Source organism: Rousettus aegyptiacus, unplaced genomic scaffold, assembly GCF_014176215.1.
Source record: "Rousettus aegyptiacus isolate mRouAeg1 unplaced genomic scaffold, mRouAeg1.p scaffold_m13_p_16, whole genome shotgun sequence".
In the NCBI taxonomy this organism is placed as follows: Eukaryota; Metazoa; Chordata; class Mammalia; order Chiroptera; family Pteropodidae; genus Rousettus; species Rousettus aegyptiacus.
Window position 1 is genome coordinate 36,932,401 of NW_023416291.1, and position 27,262 is coordinate 36,959,662.

At 36.2% G+C, this 27,262-nt stretch overlaps 1 protein-coding gene across 1 annotated transcript; it reads left to right on the forward strand.

Moving 5' to 3' along the window:
• The first annotated feature begins 3,658 nt into the window (after positions 1-3,658).
• Positions 3,659-26,821, forward strand: LOC107505840 (adhesion G protein-coupled receptor E2-like). The gene is given in 9 exon segments (XM_036233354.1): positions 3,659-3,677; positions 11,412-11,534; positions 12,645-12,800; positions 21,812-22,014; positions 22,294-22,529; positions 24,952-25,018; positions 25,421-25,512; positions 26,421-26,589; positions 26,675-26,821. Coding segments are annotated over 9 exon segments (1,212 nt in total).
• Positions 26,822-27,262: the final 441 nt, after the last annotated feature.

Sequence of the window (27,262 nt, forward strand, 5' to 3'; positions counted from 1 at the left end):
ATGAAATTTAAAAATTCTACTTTGTGAAAGACACTATTGAGAGAGTCAAAAACAAAAGTCACAGACTGGCAGACAGTATTTCCAAAACACTTATATGATAAAAAACTCATATCAAGATATATGAAAAACTATTAAAATGCAACAATAGGAAACAAACAATTTTATTAAAAATGGTCAAAAGATCTAAACATATATCTTACAAAAATATATATGAATAGAAAATAAACATAAGGAAAGATGATCATCATATACATCATTAGGGAATTTCAAAATAAAACCACAGTGAGATAACTCCACACACCTTTTAAAATTACTAATCAAAAAATCTGATGCTACTAATTGCAAGTGAGGATGTGCAGCAACACAAACTCTCATTCATTGCCAGTGGGAATACAAAATAACATAGCCATATTAGAAGATAGTTTGGCAATTTCATACAAAGTTAAAGACATACCATAAAATTCAGCAATTACACTCACCTGAATTGAAAACTTATATTAACCAAAAAAAAAAAGTCATGCAAGTGTTTATATCAGCTTTATTCATAATCTCCAAACACTGGAAGCAACCAAGATATCCTTAAACAGGTGACTAGAAGGGAGTAGGAAACTGTGTTACATCTATAAAATGGATTATTATTCAGAGATAAAAATAAATAAACTATCAAGCCACAGAACGACATGGATAAATCTTAAAAGCTTATATCTAACTTATGATAAACCAGTCTAAAAAGGCTACATAGTATATATGCCAATTATATGTCATTCTAGAAAAAGCAAATGTATAGACAATAAAAACATACATGATAGCCATGGGGAAGAACACGTGAATAGATGAAACACAAGGAATAATTTTAGTGTAGTGAAATTATTCTGCATGATATTGTAAATGTGGCTACATGACATTAAGCTTTTGTCAAAACACATTCGGTTTTACAGCATTGAGAGTGAGAAAAATGTATGCAAATAGAAGAAATTATTTAGGTAGTTGAGAGAATCTCTAATGAATACAGAATGTGAAAAACAATCTAACTATATAATAAATATATGAAACAACTTTGATGAAGCTGGTACAGGAAAAGGTGCTAAACTGTGTCATTTTGGAAATGGGTAGGGTTTGCAAAACTAAAGGCAAAAGAAAATGTGTAGAAGCACTATAGTTGACACTATAATCGACAAAGTTGCATCCTAAGGGGTACATAAAACCTGCACTTACTCCCTATAATTTCAGAGTTAAATTTCAATTTTGTAACCACAATATAAGAGTCTTTGTTAATCTGACTGTTGCCTACCTGGCTAAGCTCACGTTCCACTTTCCATCCTCTGCAATGGATTGTAGGTCAGATATTAAGAAATATTTGTAATTTCATAAACACACTTACCTTATAGTCTCACCCCACATTTCCTTCTCTGCTGTCTCATCCCAGAGTGCTCATACCCCTTGTTTGCCTGAAAGAACTGCAAATATCTCCTTCAAGACTCAGTGTAATTATGAGCTTGTCTGTGAAGCCTTCACTAACCTCCCATTGATAAAGCAAATTCTCTGGATCCTCTTCACCAGATTTCAACTTCACCTCAAGATGTTGCTTTTTTTTTTTTACAGCTCTTGTGTTTACACAGTGAGTGCCTTCAGAAAATAAACAATATCTTACTCACTTCTTTAGTCGCATAATAAAATTTAGTGCCTCCAATACAATAATTGTGAAAAAAGTTTGATGAATGGCTGAAGGTACAAATAATTGAATGAGGAGAAACATATACTCCCAACAACGGAAAAGTAAAGACAGGAAAATAAAGAAAAATATGAGTGAGGGATGGAGGACCAAATTTTTGATTAAGAATCAAAACAAAAAATATATATATATAGATAAGAGGAAAAATGTTTATGTCTCTAGAATTTCCCTCCAGAATCTGGACCTTTAAATTGGCAGGACTTGGCATTAAATTCTCCTTAATTTATTATCTCATTAATGTCCCCAAAGTAATTACCAATAAAAGGGGTCCTTCATCCGGTACCATATTCTCTCCACCCTTATAAAGATGCAATGGCCCATTCAGATGTAATCAGAGAGCAGTCTGAGATCACTGGTCCAGTTTCTTCCATGGATGATTGATGAAGTTAGAAATCATGCCCACGAAGAGAGAAGAGATATAGTCCCAACTCATGAAAGCTCTGGAAGACACCTGTGATTAGGAGAGGAGACTTTCATGGGTATAGCAGAAGTATTTACAGTTTCTTTGGCTTTAGGGGCTGAATTCCCATGAGTCTCATTAATGAAATGTTCTTCTATCTCTCTTCCCCTTAAGAGACTTGGTTCTCTGAGGTAAGGAGAAAAAAGCAAAATGCAAATTTATCTCAATTTTGGTCTTGAAAATCAGTTTTGACATTCCATGATCATCTCTTATTCCATTACACTTTTTTATCGTAGGAAGAGGTCATCTCTATGTAGGTTCTCTGATTATTATGTCCCCCATAATAATTGTCCAGTACTTGATTTGGAAGGGAGAGCCTGAATATTCAAATACCTTCTTACTCCAATCTGCAATTCCTAGTATAGGCTCAAAATCATGGAAACACCACCTCTTAACATCATTTTTACTTTTTCCCTGCTTCTCCTCTCTTCTTCATTCTAAGCAATATTTGTTTAACATCACTTAACCATTTTATTTTTCAGGCATTTTTCAAATGTTTATGTAGCAATTACTATATAGTAGGCACTATGTCCTGGTGATGAAGGAAAGTATAAGAAATTGTTCCTTCTTTTAAGGAGCTCACAGTCTAAACAGGGAAAGAGACATATAAATAAATGAATGCAATTACCTGAGGTGGCACCGAAATTTGGTGAAAGAATCCAAATGTGGTTAACTTTTTCAGTTGGAGATTAGTGAAGCCTGTGCTTACAAGCTTATAATTCTACCAAGACTTGAGGTGGAGAAGAGGGTAAGAACTCTCCAGGAAGAAGTATCAATAAAGTAAGTGTGGGTCGCTGCCAGGGTCCTGAGTTGGATTGCAACCAGCTACAGCCCTCCTGAGGCTGGGACCAGGTGGTGGCCTTTAGGGACATCTGGAGTTGGGGAGCAAGTAGCAAGCCAGAATAATTCAAGGGACTCACCTGCTTCTTGGCATGACCTGACATGAGGACTTTAAAGATTTACTTTTGGAGTAACATCAAAAACGTGGCAGAGTGAGAGATGTGCCCAGATCTCTCCCCTTGCAACAACAATAAGGTGAACATCTAAAATTCAATAAAAAAACACCAAACTACATACCAGCATGTCTGAGCATGGGATCTGTGCATAAGAGCTACCACAGGTCAGAACCCTGGGAGTCTAGCAATAGGCTGAGACAGTTGGAAATACTTGCAGGAGAAGAGTTAGGGGAGAAGGTATGGTGAGTTCCTAGAACAACCCTGCTTGGGAGATCTGTGAGCTCCACGCAGCCCATGGCAGTGCCCAGGAATCATAGAAGAAAGCAGAGAAGCCAGAATGGCAGAGAAACAACAGTTGATTATTACTGGCCATGGTTGCAAAACGCAAACCTGAGCCGCGGCCCTCTTCTTCCAACCCAGAGGACCCCACACTCCATAGCCTCCAAGACTGAACACTGCCAGGTCCCAGGGGAATCTGAATAAATGCTACTAAACCTGTCACTAACACTGATGGGGACTGACACTGAAGGTAAGGAGTATGATTGAATATCTTTTTTTTTAAAAGCATTATTAAGACTTTATATAAAGCAAGGATCCAAGAGGCTTAGACGCCACCTATTGGAAACCAAAAGAAAAATGCCTTCTTTGCATTTTTTGAAGAATACACTCCCATTAATGTTCAAGCAGAATAAAATAGTCCATTAAACACCATGAACAACCAAGGTGACAAAACATCTCAGAAAGAAAGAGAAAAACTTCCAGAAAATAAGCTTATAGACATAGAAATATGCAACATAAATGACAGAGAATTCAGGATGATAATGCTGAAAAACCTCAGTAACTTCCAAAAAGAGTCATATCAACAATTTCAGGAGCTTAAAAAACAACTAGATGAGCAGAGCAAGGAGATTGAAACCTTCAAAAAGAACCGAATAGACCTTCTGGAGATAAAAAGCACACTGCAAGAGTTTAAAAATGAAATAGCAAGCTTGGGAAACAGAGTCAACCAAATGGAAGAAAGGATCAGTGATATCAAAGACAGAAATCTAGAAATAAATCAGAAGGAATAAGAAAGAAACTGAAGAATGAAAAATAATGAAGAAGAAATACAAGAACTAGCTGATACCATCAGGAGAGGAAACATAAGAATAATGGGCATTATCAAAGGCGAGGAAAAAGAGCATGGACTAGAAGGCATTTTCAAACAAATAGTGGCTGAGAATATGCCAAATCTAATGAATTAGCTGGAGCTTGGAATTCAAGAAGTCAACAGAACACCCAATTATTTCAACCCAAAAAAAGACCTTCACCAAGACACATTGTATTAAAGTTATCAAAAATTAATGACAAAGAGAATACTCAGGGCAGCCAGGGAGAAGAAAATGATAACTTATAAAGGAGAACCCCTTAGATTATTATCAGACTTCTCAGCACAGACCTTACAAGCCAGAAAAGAATGGAATCAAATATTTAAACTATTAAGTGAAAGAAACTACCAATGTAGAATACCGTATCCAGCTAAGAACTCCTTTAGATGTGAAGAAGAAATTAAGACCTTTCCAGACATACAAAAATTGAGGGAATTCTCCATTATAAAGGCCTGCACTAGAGGAAATACTGAAAGGGGTTGGCTTATCTAAAACAAAATAACAACAACAACAAAATACTTAATTAGGAATAAAGTGACTATCAGGCAAATAGAAGCAGAAGAGTACAATCCTTACTATGAATAGAGTATTATAAGCTTAAATAATAAGAAGAGAATTGCTATAGAAAGACAATAATGAACATTCAGTATACATAGGGAGAAATTGAGATAACAATGACTGAAAAGGGAAGGACTCAAAGATCCAAATTTGCAAAGGGAAATGGAGATAAGGCACACGCGGAAGAAAATGGACAACTATATATATGTAAGTATCCTTTTCATATTCAAAATGGTAACCACATACCAAAAATTCAGAACTGTATAACATAAAACAAGAAGAACTAGATGCAAAACCCACAAAAGCCAACCAAAAAAATAAAAAAAAAAAAACACAAGGACAAAGAAGCAATGGAAACACCAAGCTACTAGAAGGCAAAAGATAAAATGGCTATAGCCATTTTAAGAAGACCTCACATTTCAATAATCACCCTGAATGTAAATGGATTTAACTCACCAATAAAAAGGCACAGAGGTACAAAATGGATCAAAAAACAAAACCCAGCAACATGCTGCTTCCAGGAGACACATCTCAGCTCCAAAGACAAACATAGACTCCAAGCGAAAGGGAGAAAAATGATATTTCAAGCCAATGGCGTTCAGAGAAAAGCGGGAATAGTGGTACTAATATCAGATGAAATAGACTTCAAAATAAAAAAGGTGAAGAAAGATACTGAGGGACACTTCATAATGATAAAGGGAATCATGCACCAAGAAGACACAACACTTATTAATATTTATGCTCCCAATCACAGAGCCCCGAAATGTGTGAAACAATTACTAACAGAACTAACGGGAGAAACAGACCAAGACACTATCGTCGTAGGGGACCTAAATATCCCACTGTCAAATATGGATAGATCATCCAAACAGTAAAGCAATAAGAAAATGACATCCTTAAATTACACATTAGACCAATGGGACATTATTGACATTTACGGAGCCTTCTATCCCAAAACAGCTGCTTATACATTCTTCTCTACTGCACATGGAACATTCTCAAGGACTGACCACATACTAGGACACAGAGGTAGCCTCTACAAATATAAGAGGGTTGAAATCACATCAACAATATTCTCTCATCATAATGCTTTGAACCTAGATATCAACTGCAAAAAGATATCAGGAAGAACCACAAATACATGGAGATTAAACAACATGTTACTGAAGAATAACTGGGTCAGGGAAGAAGTAAAAAGAGTGATCAAGAGATACATAGAAATGAATGATGACAGTATAAAATATCAAAACTTTTGGGACACTGCAAAAATGGTCATAAGAGGAAAATTTATATTATTACAGGCCTATCTCCAAAAATAAGACCGAGCCCAAATAAACAACCTAATGCTTCACCTTAGGAAACTAGAAAAGGAAGAACAAATCAAGCCTAAAGTCAGCAGAAGGAAAGAAATCATCAAAATTAGAGTAGAAATAAATCAAATAGAAAACAAAAAAAAAATACTATAGAAAAAATAAATGCAACAAAGAGCTGATTCATTGGGAAGATTAATAAAATTGACAAACCCCTGGCTAGACTCACTAGTGGAAAATAAGAAAGGATACGAATAAATAAAATCAGGGATGAAAGAGGGGAAATTATGACTGATATCACAGAAATACAAAGGATCATACAAAAATACTATGAAAAAGTATATAACACCAAATTTAATAACCTAGAAGAAATGGACCAGTACTTAGAAAAATACAACCTTTCTAGACTGAATCAAGAAGAACTTGAAAATCTAAATAGACCGATCAGCAGTCTGGAAATTGAAACAATCATCAAACGCCTACCAAAAAGTAAAATTCCAGGACCAGATGGCTTCATCAGTGAATTCTACCAAACAGTCAAAGAAGATTTAATACCTATTCTCCTCAAACGCTTTCAAAAAATTGAGTAGGAGGCAATACTTCCCAACTCTTTTTATGAGGCCAATATTACTCTGATACCAAAACCTGGTAAAGATAACACAAAAAAAGAAAACTACAGACTAATATCTCTGATGAACACAGATGCAAAAATTCTAAATAAGATACTAGTGAACCAACTTATTAAACAGATTATATACCACGATCAAGTGGGTTTCATCCCAGAGGCACAGAGATGGTTCAACATATGCAAATCAATTAATGCGATACACCATATAAACAAGTTAAAGAAAAAAAATCATAAGTTCATATCAATAGATGCAGAAAAAGCCTTTGACAAGATACGGCATTCATTTATGATCAAAACAGTTAACAAAATTGGTATAGAAAGAAAGTACCTTAAAGACCATCTATGACAAAACCTCAGCTAACATTTTACTTAATGGTGAAAAACTAGAAACCTTCCCTCTAAGATCAGGAATAAGACAAGGCTGTCCACTATCACCATTGATAGTCAGTATAACGGTGGAGGTCCTAGCGAGTGTAATCAGTCAAGAGAAAAATATAAAATCCACCCAAACAGGAAATGAAAAAGTCAAACTGTCACTAATTGTGGATGATATGATTCTCTGTATAGAAAACCCTAAAGACTCTGCAAGAACACTACTAGAAACAATAAGCAAATACAGTAAAGTCTCTGCATACAAAATCAACGTTCAAAAATCTATAGCGTTCCTATACTCTAATAACAAAGTGTCAGAAAAAGAAGTTGAAAAAATAATTTCTTTTGCAATTGCAACAAACAGAATAAAATACCTAGGAATAAATTTAATAAATTATGCGAAGGACTTATATAATGAAAACTATAAGACCCTATTAAACAAAATAAAAAAAGATATAAAAAATGGAAAGATATTCTGTGTTTATGAATTGGAAGAATCGACATAGTTAAAATGATCTTATTACCTAAAGCGTTATGCAGATTTAATGCAATCCCCATCAAAATCCCATCGGAGAAAAAAGAATGACGCTGGAGGCATCATTCTGCCTGATTTCAAATTATTCTACAAAGTGACAGTAATCAAAATAGCAGGGTATGGACAGCAAAACAGACACACGGACCCATGGAACAGAATCAAGAGTCCAGAAGTAAACAAATATTTACATGGGCAAATGATTTTCCACTAAAAAGCCAAAAACATACAGTGGAGAAAGGAGAACCTCTTCAACAAATGGTGCTGGGAAGATTGGAAAGCCACCTGCAAAAGAATGAAACTATACTGTTGTCTATCAATACACACCAAAATTAACTCAAAATGGATTAAGGACCTAAATATAAGACCTGAAACAATAAAATGCATAGAAAAAATATAGGAACTAAATCAAGGACCTTGGGCTTTAAGAGAATTTTATGAATTTGACCTCAAAGGCAAGGGAAATGAAAGCAAAACTAAATAAATGGGACTGCATCAAACTAAAAAGCTTCTGCTCAGCAAAAGAAACTATCAACAAAGTAAAGAGACAGCCATTCGAATGGGAAAATATATTTGCAAGCAACGCCTCCAATAAGGGCCTAATATCCAAAATATACAAAGAATGCATATGACTCATTAATAACAAAAGCAAAAATAAAGATCCAATCAAAAAATGGTCAGAGGACCTGAACAGACACTTCTCCCTAGAGGACATACAAATGGCCAACAAATATATGAAAAGATGCTCAGCATCACTCCTTATTAGAGAAATGCAAATCAAAACCACAGTGAAATACCATCTCACATCTATTAGAATGGCTATCATCAACAGGACAAGTAATAACAAATGTTGGAAAGGATGCGGAGAAAAAGGAACCCTCAAATACTGCTGGTGGGACTGCAAATTGGTACAGCTGCTATGGAAAACAGTATAGAGGTTCCTCAAAAAACTAAGAATTGATCTACCACATGATCCAGTAATTCCTCTACTGGGTATTTGCCCCAAAGACTTGATAACCCATATCTGAGAAGATATTTGCATGCCAATGTTCATAGCAGCATTATTCACATTGGCCAGGACATGGAAGCAACTGAAGTGTCCTACAATAGACGATTGGCTAAAGAAGCTGTGGTACATATATACAATGGGATATTACTTAACTATAAGAAGAAATGAAATACCACCATTTGCAAAAACATAGATGGACCTTGAGATAATCATGCTAAGAGAAATAAACCAGGCAGAAAAAGTCGAAAACCACACGATATCACTTGTATGTGGGATATGAACCTAAAAGTAACAAACGTACAGGACATACAAAGACTCATGGACATGGACAATGGACTGGTAGTTACCAGAGGAGAGGGGAGATGGGAAGGGGGAAAACAAGTAAAATATTTAAATAATAATAATAATAAAAACAATAAAGGTAAATAAACAAACAAACAAACATATCCAGTGATTTTGACAAAAGGTGAAGTAATAAAAAAATAAAAATAAGATATAAAGGTTTTAAGTTATTAAGTAGACTATCAATACTAGCCCTATTTATCTTGGGATTATGATGCAGAGACAATTGAACAATTTTAAGGAACTTAAGAAATTTAAAAGCAAAAATTTATATGAAGTAATGTAATGGTGAAATAATGGAAATAACTAAATTTCCATGATTAATTGCTTTCATAAAGAAATGTATAAAGGATATTATTTTTAGGTAGTTCTAGTAGACCATGTAATGTGTTAAGTGTTTTTGCCTGTTTTATCTCATTGAATTTTCCTGACGCCCTAGTGAGAATAACTATTTCTATTTACAAAAATCTTAAGGGATGTGCCTGATATGATAAAATTAGTAACTGTAAATTTTCTCACTTTTCTATCTCAACACACTCCTGTTTTATTGGAACCACTAGAGTAAAAGCAATAGGGAAGAGCGAGAATGAAAAAGAATAACATTTATAACTCAAGAGCCAGGGTATAGAAGATACTCTGAATATTAGCTCAGCGATAGTCTTACTTTTGCTCAACCAGTACTGGGCTATATCATTGCCCTAGGCCTGGCATATTTACTGTTTTAAAAAGACCCTCTAAATAGAGTCAGCATCAGTCTTTTGTCATCAAGAATTAAGAAACATCAGCAAGGAAGCTGGCAGTCCAAACAGTAGTAATGCTAACCAAAGGATACAAAGCAGAACGGAGAGATCTGATAAGTTTAAATTGAGGAGGGGAAGGGAAAGGGGAAGGAAGCATCCAGGTTAGTTCTTTTCTAAGTCAGTTCTTCTCGGGAACATGTTATTTGCTTCCACAGGAAATATTGTTTCACAGCTCAAGATAAAAATTCCCCAGTGCTCAGGCTTCATGTTTCTGCACAAAGAAGAATAGATAGATATTTTACATTTTATCCAGGTAGGTATAATTGAGATGATCTTTAATTTAAATCATTTTACTAATCTTTATCCTTTTGGAGAAATGTCTATATTCTCTGCTTGATTCCTAGATTGCTCTTGCACTATTCTTCAGAAGCATAATAACAAAAAAGACATTTGTTTATTTCTATTAACTTTTCAAAGAAGAAAATGAATTAAACTTGAAACTAGAAAATTGGGGTTTTATTTCTTAATGTAGTATCTATAAATCTTTTTTATTATTAACTATAAATATTTTTGTTCTTAGACTATGTCCTGAGAAATAACGATTCCTGCAATTTGTTTCCAAATAATCCAGTGGGAGCAGGACAATGAGTAGAGGTACAGATGAAATAAAAAATGGCCATAAATTTTCAATTATGACAGCAGGATAATTGATACATGAGTTTTTCTACTTTTTAGTATGAAATATAGTAGAAATTTTCTACTAAAGATCAGTTTGAAGAAAGAGACAGAGCCAGTGAATGGCAGAGCTAGAATTCAAATTTACTTGTTTACAACTCCAATAACAATGGTGTAATCTCAGGGCAGCCTGCAAGTGAAAATTGATTCAAGCCACTTCAAAAAAAAAAAAAAAAAAGATCCTGAATAATAAAAGACTAATATTTGTATCTGAATAAAGATAGCCAGATCCAAGGAGTTTCCTCATAAGACGTATCATGTAAAATGAATGGGAATAGACAATCTAATATGTGTGCCTGACATTTTCCATCTGTGTAGATTTAGATCCTTATACTAAAAGCCTACTGCTATTGATACCTTGGGAGGCTTATGGAAGATTAAAGAAAAATCCTTTGTCCCCCAGGGTCCTGTGGGAAAGTCTAGGAGCCTGTCTAAGAGAAAAGGGAGCACTGGGATGCTGTTAGAAGCCATGGGGCTCTAGGGGAGACTGCAGCTAACCAGGTGGTAGAAGCTATTCCTGTGGGTGTTTTGGATCTCATTTCTCAGCCATATTCACCTCCTCTCTCTCTGCTCTAGAGCTCTGGGTCCTGCTAATACCATTGGGAGCTGTTGCTCAGAAGACTGGAAGTGAGTGTGTTCAGGCAAACCCCATCAATCACTTGAAGCTGAGGAAAGGAACTTCATACTAACAAGAACTTTTTTGGAGGGATGGTCCTCTTGGGCTTTGAGAAATTGATGCTGCTTCTTCCCCAGATATAGAGTTTATTACTGAGGGTTCTTCCTTGTGTGAAGATGGGCATCTCTTTTCTCTCCTCCCTTCATCCCTTCGTTCCCAATTGACAGCTGGCATTTTATAAGGGGTTCAAACCCAGATGTCCATTTCCCACAGTTCCCTGTGCTCAGTGCCCACAGAATGCCCAGTGTACCGATGCCACTTTTCGCCGCTGTGATCCTGGATTCACTTCTCTGTCTGGACAGACCATCTTTAACAACATCTCAGAGATCTGTACAGGTAAGAAGCTGAGGGAAGGCAAATGGGTCATCGGATGTGGGGAGTATCTAGAGATCCCAGCCCTTGAATCAGCACTAAAGTTCTTTGCCAAGGGTAGGAGAGAAGAGCCAAGAAACAGAGTGATCGGTTCTGATGGCCAAAGAGTATAGTGTTAAGAGCTTGAGATTTGGAGCTGAACTGTCTGAATTCCGGCTGTATTACTGACCAGCTATATGAGTCCAAGCAAATTGTTTTGCCTTCCAGTATCTCAACTTTCTTATCTATATATCAGTGATAGTAATAATATCAACTCATCAAGTTCCTGTTTGCTTTAAATTTTTTTTGTAAAAAACAATTTCCGACATTAAAATTAATTTAAACTACATAATAACCAAATGAATGGATACTGTTATTATCCCCTATTTATAAGTAAAGAAACTGAGACTTTGGGAGGTAGCTTGCTCATGCTATTATAGCCAGTAATACAGTTGAAATTCAAATAGGATTAATTTGAAGTTTAGAAACTCTCAAAACACTGTCTCCTAAGAAGCGCAAAGCATCCTCTTGAGAAAGTCAATGCTGGTGCCATATTATAAATGAGGAAATGTGGGCCCTGAGAGGTAACTTGTTCAAAGTCACACAACTAGGAAGTGGGAGAACCTGGACCTACATCTTAAACTATGGCATTCTGAGTTCTGTCCAGTTGGTCATGAGTTGAATAAAATGTGAAATCTTCTATAGGCATTAATATTTATTTATTATTTTGATATAGAAAAGTAGTCATAAAATATCTTAAAACCCTGGAAGAATTTGTATAAACCAAAGTTATAGTCTGATTCCATGAGAGGTAGAGAACAGATGAAAAAGTAATGATGCTGTTTTCATAATTGGTGGAGCTCAGTAATAGCTACATGTGGGTTTATTATACTATTCTCCCCTTGTTAAAAATTGCTTTAGTCTCAGTGGTTGCATATTTATGTATCTTTGCATTTTCTCCTTTTCCAGTTTTTTCCTGTAAACACATTATTTTGTTTAGAAAGAAAAAACAAGGGGTAAAATCATTTAAATCTGATTGCTACCAATCCAAACCAGAATTTTGGCCATTTCTAGCAGTTCCCAATTATGTTCCAGATATCAATGAGTGTGGCCCACCTTTATGTGTTTCTTATGGAAGTGTTGCAGATTGTCACAATGTGGAGGGAAGTCACCACTGTAAGTGCACCTCTGGGTACGAGCTCCTTTCAGGCGGCACCAAATTCAAAAGTGAGAAGGAGAACACTTGTCAAGGTAAGTAGTTTCCCATGTCACATGTTCCCTCCATCCGTCTCCACTCTTATGCCAATCTTATCCTGTCAACAATGAGGACTGCTTTGGAATTGTTGTTACTAGGTCTCAGAGCCCAGGAAAGAGCACCCTTGGGTCTCTTAGGACCCATTCCTCCCATTTCCTTTTCTTGTTCAGATACATATTAGGGTACATTTAGAAGCTTCTTTATTGCAATATAATATGCAGTTAAAGATTGGAAACAATGGAGAGTAGTTTAACATATTATGATTTAGTCATATAATTATAAGCTTTAAAGCCTTTTCATGACTTATTTTTTCCTTTTGGTGGACAGTTCTATGAATTTTAACATATATCTAGACTTGGGTTACCACTATCATAATCAGGGTCCAGAACAATTAGTTCCATTATCCGAAAATGCTCCCTCCTTCTGTCTCTTTACAGTCACACTTACTTTCACCCCCTGGCAATCCTTAAACTGCTTTCTTTTACCTATAGTATTGTACTTTGAGAATATCATATAATAAAATGGAATAATACAATGCATTTAAGTCCGGTTTCTCTCACTCAGAGTAAAGGTTTTGAAGTTTATCCAGGCTGTTTTGTGTATCAATGTTTCATTTCTTTTTACTGCTATGTAATATTTCATTGTATGGTCATACCACACTTTGTTTAATAATTCACCCATTGAAGGGCATTTGATTGCTTCCGGTTCGGGGTGATTATGAAGAGAGAAGAAAGAAAGAAAGAAAGAAAGAAAGAAAGAAAGAAAGAAAGAAAGAAAGAAAGAAAGAAAGAAAGAAAGAAAGAAAGAAGGAAGGAAAAGGAAGGCCTGAGGAAGGCCGGCGTCATTACGAAGGCCTCTGCAACTCCGTCTCCCCACCCGTCCCCTCCTCCCACGCCTCCCTACACTCCCTCCCTCCCTCCCTCCCTCCCTCCCTCCCTCCCCTCCCTCCCCCTACCTCCGAAGAAGAAAGAAAGCAAGCTCTTGATAAACTTAATTAGAATGCTTTCCAAGTTCTTTTTTAATAGAAAAACATGCTCAAGATGGTTCCTATAGTGCGCCAATTGCTTTTCTTATCCATAATCTTCTTCTTAATGCATGTTGAGCATTACTTTATGAATATATTTTAATATTAAAACTCTTCGAATATCTTTTAGTGGTGTTTAGACAATAACCTCATCATGGGTATGATTTGATTGTCTACTATTGCTCTGAACTGTATGTCAGGGACTTTAAAAAGAACTGTGAAGAATAGACCCTGTTGCCTGGAACTTTTTCTCCAATGAGCAGACAGACCTGCAGACAAATGCAATATAAATCAAAAAATATGAAAAGGAATAGTCACCATGCAGAAACCACCCACTTCATGGGTGCACAATATCTTTCATCACTGTACCCCAGTGCCTGCTTCATGGAAAGCATTCAAGAAATGTGTATAAATAATAACTTGAAAGAGCTCTATTGTTACAATAATCAGAGCTGTGATCACACTTTGGCCCCAACACTTGGCCTTGATATTGGCCAAGATTTTTTTTAATCTCTGGTTTTGGTTTCCTCATATATAAGTCAGAAATTGTAATACCTATTCCTGAAGAGATCAGCTAAGTTTTTGTTGTTGTCTCTACTTTTTAATTTTATTAAATGTATTGGGGTGACATTGGTTAATAAGATTACATAGATTTCAAGAGTACAATTCTTTAATACATCATCTGTATAGGGCATTGTGTGTTCACCACTGAAAATCAAGCCTCCTTCCATCACTAGGTATTTGACCCTATTTAACCTCTTCCGCCTCTTCCCCACTCCTCCCTTTCCTTTGGGTAACCACCATACTGTTTGAGTCTATGAGTTTTTGTTTGTTGGTTTCCTATTTATATCCCACATGTAAAAATAAATCATATTGTTCTCAACTTTTCCTGTCTAACTTATTTCACTTAACTTGATATTCTTATGATTCACCCATGTTGTTGCAAATGACACTATTTAATCTTTTCTAATGGCTGAGTAGTATTCCATTGTGTTTTCACCAGTCAGGTTAGGTTTCTTTCTGTCACCACATAATCGACCCCTTTTATCACGTCTACCTTCACCCTCCCCTCTCACCCATCCCCTTTGGTAACCACTACTCTACAGTCCATGTCCATGAGTCTCTATTTCTTTTTCTTGTTTGTTTGTTGCTTTTAAGTTTATATATCACATATAAATGATATCATGTGGTTTTCAACTTTTTCTATCTGGATTATTTCACTTACATGATTATCTCTAGGTCCACCCATGTTTTCGCAAATGGCAGTATTTCACCTCTTCTTATGGCTGTGTAATAATCTAATATATATATCACATCATCTTTAGCCAATCACCTATTGAAGGGCACTTCAGTTATTTCCATGTCTCAGCCACCATGAATAATGCTGCAAGAACATAGGAGTACATATATTATCAAAATGAGTGTTTTCAATTTTTTTTGGTTAGATACCCAGAAGAAAGATTCCTGGGTTATATGGTAATTCTATTTTTATTTTTTTAGGACCATCTATACTGTTTTCCATAGTGGCTGCACCAATTTACATTGCTACCAGCAGTGCATGAAGGTTGCTATTTCCCTATAATCTCTCCAACACTTGTTGTTACTTGTCTTGTTGATAATATCCATTCTAACAGGTATGAGGTAGTATCTCATTGTGATTTTGATTCGCATTTCCTTAACAGCTGGTAAATTTGATCATCCTTTCATGTGTCTATTGGCCATTTGAACGTCTTCTTGGGAGAAATATCTGTTCAGGCCTTCTGCCCATTTTTTAAATTGGATTGTTTATTTTTGTTGTTGTTAAGTTGTATGAGTTCTTTACATATTTTGGATATTAGCCCCTTATCGGAGATGTAGTTTGAAAATATCTTCTCCCATTCAGTTGATTGCCTTTTTGTTTTATCATTGGTTTCTTTTGCTGTGCAGAAGCTTTTTAATTTGATATAGTCCAATTATTTATTTTTGCTTTTACTTCTCTTGCCTTTGGGGTTAAATTCATAAAATCTTCTCTAAGACCAAGGTCCATAAGTTCAGTACCTATGTTTTCTTCTATGTATTTTATTGTTTCAGGTCTTATATTTAAGACTTTTATCCATTTTGAGTTAATTTTTGTGTATGGTGAAAAATAGCAGCCTAGTTTCTTTTGCATATGGCTTTCCAATTTACCCGACATCATTTATTGAAGTGGCTTTCTTTTCTCTATTGTATGTTTTTTGGCTTCTTTATCAAAAATATTTACCCATATATATGTGGGCTCTCAATTATGTTCCATTAGTCTATATGTCTGTTTTTCTGCCAATACCATGCTGTTTTGATTATTGTTGCTTTGTACTATAATTTGAATTCAGGGAGTATGATACCTCCAGCTTTGTATTTTTTCTCAGGATTAGTTTGGCTATTTGGGGGTCTCAGGGTTTCATAAAAATCTGATGATTTTTTGTCCCATTTCTTTAAAAAATGCCATTAAGATTTTGATGGGGATTGCATTAAATTTGTATATTGCTTTGGGTAATAAGGCCATTTTAAGAAAGTACCTCAATATAATAAAGCCCATATGTGACAAACCTTCAGCTAATAATCATACTTATCAATGAAAAATTGAAAGTTTTTCCTCTATGATCAGGAGCAAGACAAGGATGCCACTCTCACCACTGTTATTCAGCAGAGTACTAGAAGTCCTAGCCAGATCAATCATGCAAGAAAAAAAGATAAAAGGCAGCTAAATTGGGAATGAAGAAGTCAAATTGTCACTTTGTACAGATGACATGATTCTTTATATAGGAAACCCCACCTCCCCCAACTTGCAGCCCCATCCAAGCCACATCCAGGTGTATCCTCAGTGAGTCAAGTTCTCCTTGCCGAGACTCACTAGTGGAGGGAGCTAACCTTGGTTTCTGGTGTGGTCTTTTAAGGCAACTATAAGCACAACATCTGTGGATTGCTGGCTAAATCCTAACAGGTTCAATTGTAGGCCAAATTTAATTTGGCCTACAGCTGAACCCCTGTCAGGATTGTGCCACTGAACACCTACTTCACAAATCAACACTAATCGGACCAGGAGACTTAGGAGCTTTGCTTCATACATAGAAGTAGACATGAAAATACAGCCAAAATGGGAAGACAAGGAAGCAAAAACCATATGACAGAACAGAACAGAGAATCAGATATAATAGAGTCAAGTAATCTAACAGGTGCAGAGTTCAAAACACTGGTTATAAAGATACTCAAAGAACTTTAGGGAAGTGTAGATAAATTCAGTGAGAACTACAACATAGAGATAAAAAACATCAAAGTGGAAGTAGAAATTATAAAAGGGAGCCAGTCTGAAATGAAAAACACATTATCTGAGATGAGAAGTATATTAAATAGAATAAACAAAGTGAATAAGGAAGAGGATCACATGTCCTAGCTAGAGTACAGGGCAGCCAATCAGGACACTCAATCAGAATGGCAAGAAAAAATATGCCAACACCATTAAAATAATATGAGGAGGGTATGGGACACTACTAAGACTCCAAATATTCATCTGGTCAGCGTAACAGAAAAAAATCAAAATGTTGAACAGCTATTTGAAGAAATCATGATGGAAAACTTCCCTAACCTGGTGAAGGAAATGGACATAAAACCCCAGGAAGCTCAGAGGATTCCAAAATCCAGGGACCCAAAGAGGCCCACACCAACACACATCATAATTAAAATGCCAAAGGTTAGACACAAAAAAAGAATATTAAGGGAACACCCATATGACTGGCAGCTGATTTCTCAAAAGAAACTATGCAAGACAGAAGGCTTGGAAAAAAATATTCCAAAGGGTGAAGACCTAGAATATACAACCAAGAACAATTTATCCAGCAAAGCTATCATTTAGAGTTGGTGAATAGATAATGAGCTTCCCAGACAAAAATAAACTAAAGAAATTTATCACCACCAAGCCAGAATTACAGGAAACTTTGGAGGAATTTCTTTTAGAAGAAAAAAAATGTATTAAAAACAAGAATAAAGAATGGTAACAATTATATTCCTATCAATAAGTACCTTAAATGGAAAAGAATTAAGTGTTCCAACCAAAAGATAGAGTGGCTGAAAGGATAAGAAAACAAGACCCTACATATGAAAAGGAAGGGAATAGGAAAAGATATTGTTTTGATGAACCTAGAAGGTATTTAAGTCAGACAGAGAAAGATAAACACTATATGACTTCACTTATATGCGGAATTTAAGGAACAAAAAGAACAAACCAATCAAAAACAGACTCAAAGATATAGTGGACGATTTGGTGATGGACAGTGGGGAGGGGTGTTTGGGGGCTAGGAGAATAGGGTGAAGGATTAAAAAAGTACAAATTAGTAGTCAATAGATGGGGAACACGGCATAGGGAATGCAATGAGCATTAATACATTGGCTAGGTCAGAGGAGAGTCAGGAGAGGGAGGAAGTAATTGGGAGGGATCATTTTGCTAACTATATAGATGTCTAACCAATGTACGGTATACTTGAAACTAATTAAAATTTAAATAATAAAATAAATTTAAAAAATAATAATAATAATTGAGATATTCTATATCGATACATAAAGAACTTACTCATTTATTTTTACATCAATATAACTTTCCATTCTATGGATGTTCTATACTTTAACAAGTCTCTAATGATAAAAATTTTATTTTCAATATTTTGCTTCTACAGTATTGCAATAACATTGATGGGTAAAATCGATAGCTGGAATTTTGATAGATATCGCTATATTTCAACACTTTTCTGTAGCTGGTCAATGGATTCCTTAAATTTTAAATTTTGGCAACTGTACTGTCATTCCTAGCTGTTCCCTCCATCCACCCATAGAAGGTATTTCTTTTTCTTTTTTCATTAAAGATGAAATCATTTTATTTTCATTTCTGCAATTTCGCATTTCTTATTAAATTTATTAGGGTGGCATTGTTTAATAAAATTATATAGGTTTCAAGTGTACAATTCAATAATATGCCATATGTATATTGCATTATGCGTTCACCGCCAAAAGTTAAATTTCCTTCCATCACCATATATTTGACCACCTTTACCCTTATCCACCTCCCCCCACCCCTTCCTTCTGGTAACCACTATACTGTTGTCAATGTCCATAAGTCTCTGTTGTTTGTTTTGTTCATTTGTTGCTTTCGGTTTTATATCCCACAGATAAGTGAAATTATATGGTTCTCAACTTTTTCTGTCTGATTTATTTCACTTTGCGTGATAATCTCAAGACACATGCACATTGTCACAGTGGCAGTACTACATCTTTTCTTATGTCTGAGTAATATCCATTGTATTAATGCAAGGCATTTCTTTTAAGTGTATAAATTCAACTTTTCTTTGTTTTTGAAATTATTTCTTGAAATCTATTTTTCAATATTTGCTCTCTTCATTAATTTGGTTTCCTTCATTGAAGATACCAATTACATGTATTGTGGCTCTCCTTTGCCTAACTCCCATATTTCCTTTTCCTCTGATTCTTTGTTACCTCTTTTTAGTGTTAATTGTGCTCATTTTTTTCTATTCCCACTTTCTGTGTCCCTTAAAATGTCTCCATCAGGATCCATTCTTCATATAACCTCCTTAAGTTTTGCCTTCATTACTGTAGGGTTTTTTCCCTTCCACTTATTTACTGAGCTTTTCTAATATACAAATTCACAATACCTCTCTTCTCTGAGGTCTTATATCTCTTTTATTTCTTGCTTATAAAGGCAAGAACTTCCTTACATATTTTTATTCATGGTAAATAATGTCACAACTTTAATTTGCTCCATGGAAACAGTTATTTGGTGAGTCTTCCTTACTTACCATTTTTTTCTTTTCTTTTTCCCATTTTTCTTGTAATATTTTGTATAAATAATGTTTATTCTTTTGATTACTTGACTTTAAAACAGATAGTTTTCTAAAAGCAACAAATGAGCAGGATAAACAAAAAGAGACTCATGGACATGGACTGTAGGCTAGTGGTTACCACAGGACTATAGACTAGTGGTTACTAGCAGGGTGGGGGAAGAGGGGAGAGGTACATGGGATAAAGGGGGTCAAATATAGGGGATAGGGGGAGGGTGAAGTGGGTAAAGGGGATCAAATATATGGTAGCTAAAGGAAACTGGACTTTGGGTGGTGAACACACAATAGACTATAAAGATGTCAAATGATAATGTACACCTGAAAATTATATAATTGTATTAACCAATGTTACCCCAATTAACTTAATTAAAAATTTTTTAAAGAAAAAAGAAAAAAAGAAAGCAGATGGTTTTCCTAGAGGAGTTATTTCTAAGATATGTCTGTGAAAACATGGTCATGGATATATTATAGCATATCACAAAGATTTTACGTGAGTTTTAAAATTTTATCCAAGCAAAATAAAATGTCATTTTATGTGCAAAATCTGTGTTTTCCTCCATAGAGTCAAATTTCTTCCTGAAAATGTGGTCTATTTGTGAAATTACATGCTTAGCTTCAAATCCTCTAAAACTCTAAACCCACTAGTGTAAGGAAACTCTTGCCCTCATCTTTCCCACTATAATAATCATGAAACAGATTATTTAGGTTTCTTCCTTTGTGCACCTGCAGTCAATTTTCTCTGATTTTAGCATCTCTTCCAATTATTTTCTAGTTTCACAGAAAATTTTAAGCGTTTTTGATTCTCATTATACTTGTGGCATTTGGATTATTTCCAAGAGGGGTGTGTGTGTGTGCGTGTGTGTGCGTGGTGTGTGTGTGTGTGTGTGTGTGTGTGCGCGCGCACATATGCACCAACTTTGGGCCACCATCTTCAATACCAAAATAACTGACTTTTTTCAGCCAAAGGTTTCCTTTAAAACTTGAAAAATACTAGGATTTGGAATGGGGAAAAATGGGAGGGGAACAGGAGAGACAGATAAATCTATGTACTTCTGTGGGCCATCTTATTTTTCCCAGTCCAGGAATGTTTTTTCAGCTGAGCTGGTACAAATACTCATGAAGCTGACCTCAGGTAATTTGGGTGGGTAAGAAATGGTGCAAAAATGGAGTGTTATTTTTAGGAAAATAACCTGTAAACCTAGTAAGTTAGTGATGCACAGATTTCAAGATCAAAATACAACTAATATGGTTCAAAGGCTTGGTGTTTTGAAGGAGGGCTACCTTATTACACGGATTCCATTGAGTAGAATAAGAAGTTCATAGGAGCCCTATCTCCCTTCTAGACCTCAGACCCTCAAGTAATTCATTTTGTTAATCAAATTTATTGGGGTGTGACATATTTGCAAGAAAATTAGATTATAAATATGCAGTACATGAGTTTTGACAATAATAAACCATTCTGTAACTACAATCCCAATTAAGACATAGACCCTTTCTATAACTCTAGAAAGCCTCTCAAGACGATTGCAGTCAATGCTCTCATCCTCACCCCTAGGACAATGGATCTGATTTTTATCACAGTACTTTATTTCTGACTGTTCTAGAATCATTCAGTGGGGTCATTCTCTATCATGTCTTGTTTCTTTTGCTCAACATAATGTCTATGAGATTTTCCCATGTTATGTTCTGTGTAACCATAGTTCATTCTTTTTTAATGTTCCAGATAATCACAATGTATGACTACATCTGTTCTCCAGTTCAATGAACGTTTGTATTGTTTCTAGTCTGGGCTATTATGAATAAAGCTGTTATGAACATTTTTGAACATTCATTTTTCTGAACATTTATTTTCATTTCTCTTAGGTAAATACCCAGGAATGGAATTTCTGGGTTATATAGTAAGTGTATGTTTAACTGTGTAAGAAACGCCAAACTCCATTCCAAAATAGATGTTACTTTTTGTATTCTCACCCAGAGTGTATGAGAGTTCCAATTTTTCCATTTTGCCTATACTCGACACCATTATTTTTGCTTTGCCATTCTAGTCCGTGCACTTCGAAAATCACAATTTTACCCCGGAGTAGAAAAATGTGATGGTGATCTTCTCTTTGCTGGATTTCAGGAGGAGATCCTGCCCTGGTTGTGATCACCTATGTGAGGCTGAGCCTCTCTCTGCTGTGCCTCTTCCTGGCAGCCCTCACCTTCCTGCTGTGCAAAGCCATCCAGAACACCAGCACCTCACTCCACCTGCAGCTCTCTCTCTCTCTCTGCCTCTTCCTGGCCCACCTGCTCTTCCACACGGTCATTGACAGAACGGAGATCAAGGTACAGACGCTGACCCAGAGGACCTCTATCCTGCCTAGGATATGCTAAGTTCATGGGTATATGCTGCAATGGACACCTTTGAAAACTGGCCTTGGGTTCTGGGAAAGTTTGAGGATGTGAGTAGCTATTTTCACACTGAATGGCATAACTAGATGACCAACTCTCTTCTAACAACTTATTCATACACATCAGAGTTCTTCTAATGACAAGGTGCAGGAGAGGTCCTGAGACCACACTTCACCTCACAGTCCCACCTGGTGACTCTTACTCCTCCTACAGGTGCTGTGTGGCATCATCGTGGGTGCTTTACACTACCTCTACCTGGCCTCCTTCACCTGGATGCTGCTGGAGGGCCTGGACCTCTTCCTCACTGTCTGCAACCTGACTGTGGTCAACTACTCCAGTGTGAGCAGGTTCATGAAGCAGTTAATGTTCCCTGTGGGCTACGGAGTACCGGCTGTGATCTTGACCATTTCTGCAGCATCCAGGCCTCACTTTTATGGCACACCCATCCAGTATATGCAACTTTCCACAGTCTTCATCTTCTCCATATGATGATAGCTAGCAGAGGACCAACGTAGCACTTTAATATCATGAGAATATGATAAACAGAGAAAAACTCAATCCAAAGACATCTTTGTGGTGGAAGATTGTGTTCATTGACATAGCTAGCTGTTTTTAAGTCCTAGAGATTTAACATTGTTTTAAATGTTATTATATTTATATAATAGTGTATATATTAATAATACACTACTATATTAATAATTATTAATGATTATAAATTAATATATACTTGAAATAATTGAGGTGACAATTTTTTCTTTTATTTTTTATTATTTTAAATATTAATTATATATTATATTGACTATTGGTATAATAATTGCATCTTATATATTAGTAACTGTATATTAATATCATTGATTGTCTTAATTAAGAGACTGGTTTTTGTTTTTATTTATTTATTTAAATATAGTTAGAATATAATATTATATTGATTATATTAGTTTCAAGTACACAATATAGTGATTTGACATTTTTATCCCTTAAAATGTGATTACTCTAATTTCAGTAATCATGGTCACCATGCAAATTTATCACAATACTATTAACTAGACCTTACAATGTGATCACTCTAATTTAGTAATCTTCTGTCAGCATGCAAATTTATCACAATATCATTGACTATATTCTCCATCTTTCTCTTAATCTTCCCCCCACTAAGGGGACTGCTTTAAATCTTCTAGAAAGCAAAATTGAAATAGAGGCATTGATTTGTGTAACCAACTTCTCTTAATTCTAAAATAAATAGAAGATAATTTAGATAATGAAATAATTGTTATTACCCAAACTAATATTTATAAATCACTTCTAATATTCAGTCATTGTTCTAAATATTTTTCATGTGTCAGCTCAAATCATACTCTGAACAACCCTCTGAAGTAAGAATTAGTATTATGTGAGTCTTACAGAGAAAATTGAGACACAGAGATTATTAATATGGCCAAGATCACAGAGCTGGTTAGTGGCAGAACTGGGATCAAATGAAGATAGTCAGTCTGACGTTCACAACATATTTCTAAACTGATAAAATTAATGTTTACCTGCATCAGATGAGGCCTGGCCAGCTGGCCTTCCTAGGTAGCCTAACATAAAAGTAAGCAACTTCTTCTGTAAAGGGCTGAAGACTAAATCTTTTCAGCTTTGTGGGCCACATAGTCTCTGTTGCAACTACTCTCCTCTGTTTTTGCAGCACAAAAGCCGCCAAAGACAAGATATAGGATAATGAGTGTAACTGTTTCCAGAAAAATACATTTACAAAATCAGGTGGTGGCCCATCTTGGCCCACAGGCTGCAGTTTACAAACACTGCTTTATTAGCTTTCTCTTTTGGTGCATCCATCTAACCCTATCCATGGTCTGCACACCTCCCTCCTCACTCACAATTCCCCTCACTTGGGATCAAGTTCCAATTCCATCATTTCTACCCATGTGGCCTTAAGTCACTGACTCTGTCTCCCTAAGCCTCAGATGCCCGACCTGTGTTCATCTGAGTCCGTGTTGTCATGAGTAATAAATTTTGTAATGCACACGAGCCCAGCCTTAACACTGTGTCAGGTTACAGTTAACATCTTTTTATGCTCTCCTCACATGTCCCTAATTGTTCACCTTCTCAACACCTGCTCATTTGTCGTATCTCAGCGTAAACAGTAAGTTCCCTCAAGGACCTCTTCTCAACTATCTGAATCTTCTGTACCTCACACTAGACTATGGATTCAGGTATAAGTTCTCATAGCTCCAAATACTTGATGATCAAACTCATCATCTTATTTGCTTCTACTCTCTAATTGTTAACCTCCCCATCTAGCTGGGATCACCCTGAGGACTGAGACCAGTCTATCTTAATTGCATCTGGGAGCCAAGCACAGATCCTGATACAGAAGAGAGAAAATATTTGTCCACTAAACCACAAATTATCAATCTTTTTTTAATTGATATTTCTGCCAGAATTTCTGAAAGCCAAGACTTAAAAGATAGTTTTAAATAGAATTTAAATGTTTAAAAAAATAATTTATTAAGGTAAGACTGACATGTAAAAGCTGTACATATTTAAGTATAAAACCTTATGAGTTTGGAGATAAGTATACATCCATGAAAACATCCCCACCATCAAGGGCATATACAAAGTTTCAATTATAAAGGATAATTAAGTTTGAAAAATCTATAGAGCATATGGTTAAAACTGACAATACTGTATTGTATACTTATAACTGACTAAGAGGGTAGATCTCAGATTAAATGTTCTTACCAAAAAAAAGCAATAACATTAATAATAAAGGAGGAAGAAGGAAACTATGGGAGATGAGGTAAATATTTATTTATCGATCTTTTACCCACAAAGGCAAAAATAGTCTTTGATCTCTTTCTATCTCTATCTTAGATGCTGGCTCCACACACACAAAAGATTTATATTGACCTTCCTTGGCCCCATCTGCACTATCTTCTCTGTGAGTAATGGATGACATCAGCGCATCCTTCCTGCCCAGCTGAGGGCCAAACAAAGAGCAAGTGTATAAGGAGGGATACAGGGTGGGAGAGCTGTCATTCCATTTGCCCAAGACTAAGGGGGCTCCCAGTAGGCATGATGTCAGTTTATACCAGGACAGAGGCATTTCCTGAGATGTCAGACTTTCCGTGCTAAAACTTGGCAATTCCCATACAAACTGGGACGAGTTGGTCACCCTGGTTATAGAACAAGAATGTGCCTGGGTACCTTGATGTTTGGTCTGGTTTTCTATGACTGCTGTGTAATAAGAAAGCTTCTTACCTGCTGGGTTAGGTGTGGATAAGGCAGGAGGAAGGTTTACAGATATGGAATGTATTCAATATGCCTTGTGGAAATTTTGCAGATTAATTTGGCTTTCTTTCTGATGATCTTCTGGATTCTGAAAGTCAAGCTCTCCTCACTCAGCAGCGATGTGTCCACCCTCCAGAACACAGGGTGAGATGGATCAGAGGGGCTCACTCCTACCTACAAAGCATGGTCCGTGAGCAAAGCTACATGGTTCCTAGCTCCTAGTTTCCTTTCACATGGATGCTGAGGGACTGGAGGAAAGAGATGCAGCCACCTTCCTTGGAAACCAGCTCAGATAATTGTGATTTGCTGCTGACACACAAGACAAAAACATTTCATCCATTCATACTCCAGCATAAAACTACCTCAGCTACCAAGAGAACTTGTTCTGATAAACAGGAGTTACCTATGATATTATAGAACTGTTTCTGGAACCCTGCATGTACTTTCATGCCCACAGCTTCATGAATGTTCTTCCCTCTGCCCTCTCCACTCTTCCACCTGATGAAATCATGTTCCTTATCCACATATCACATCTTCTAAGAGGATAGGGATAAGCTTTGATTTCCTCAACTTTGCACACAATGAATAGCCTCTATTTTGGGCAAAGCATGCCCTGGATCCCTTCATGGAGAGATGGAAAAAGTACTGTATGGTACCCAGGAAGAAGTACCTCACACTTTACAAATGGTATAAATGACCATTTGATTTAGTCTTTCCACTGCACTGTAAGGTCTGTGAAACAGAAATCTTGTCTTTTTTATTTTCAATGCCCAGGATCCAGCACAGAGTTAGGCATACAGAACATACTAGGAAATGTCAGCTGAATGAAATTGGGAATATTTATGAAACATCACAATCTATTTAAAATCCACATTTTGAAGTGCTACTACCATCCTCAGTCAAAGTAAAATGCATTTATTTTGAGAGAATAATTGAGAGCAAAGACTAAAGTTGATCATAATTCAATCAGAGGCATCCATGGGCGGAGACGAAAATGGCTTTAATTCTGTTGCTCTAGGTACACCATGGGCCTCCCTTCTCCACCTACTCAGAATGCTGACATAGAAAGCAACAGCTCAGCTCTTCATCTTGGGCTGTACGTGGTGTCTGGGGATCCTGCAAGTGGATCCAGCTGCCCACGCCATGGCCTACCTTTTCACCAACATCAACAGCCTACAAAATGTCTTCATCTTCCTGGTGTACTGCCTCCTCAGCCAACAGGTACCACTGTCTGACTCCCACCCAGAACTCTTTCCATCCTTACCCCTCTCATTGAGCTGACTCATAGCATGCTTTACCTCTGCAGGTCCATGAACAATACAGAAAATGGTTGAAAGGAGTCAAGAAAACCAAAGCTGAGTCTGAGAAATACACCCTCTCCAGCAAGGCCATGTCAGATGCCCCTAAACACAGTGTGGTAAAATCACACATTGCTCCCTGGGCACTTCTCTAACTAATCTTATTGAACTCTCATGCCCATCACACTGGACAACCTGGGTCAATAGTAGGTGATGTCATAAGATAACCTACACTTAGTTTAATACTAGACTCACTCAAAGACATTTTCTGTTATTAATGGACATCTTCCTCTACTTTCACTCACTATGTTTCAGTGCTCACCTTGACATTCACACATGATTATCTTCTCATTCCCCACACATGTAAAACACCACTTTTTGTGACACGGTGCATGTGGTTTTTAATTTTACTTGATGAGAAGATATAAAACTCTTCCTCTCTAGCAAGCTCAACAAGCAGGAACTAATGATCTGAGGCAGTGATGTTCAAACTGCTTAGAGTCACAGAAAGTTATCCAATGCTACTCCTCTATATAAAGAACAATTAATACATAGTCTATATAATCATAATACTTCAGTGAAATAAGTCTTAGGTT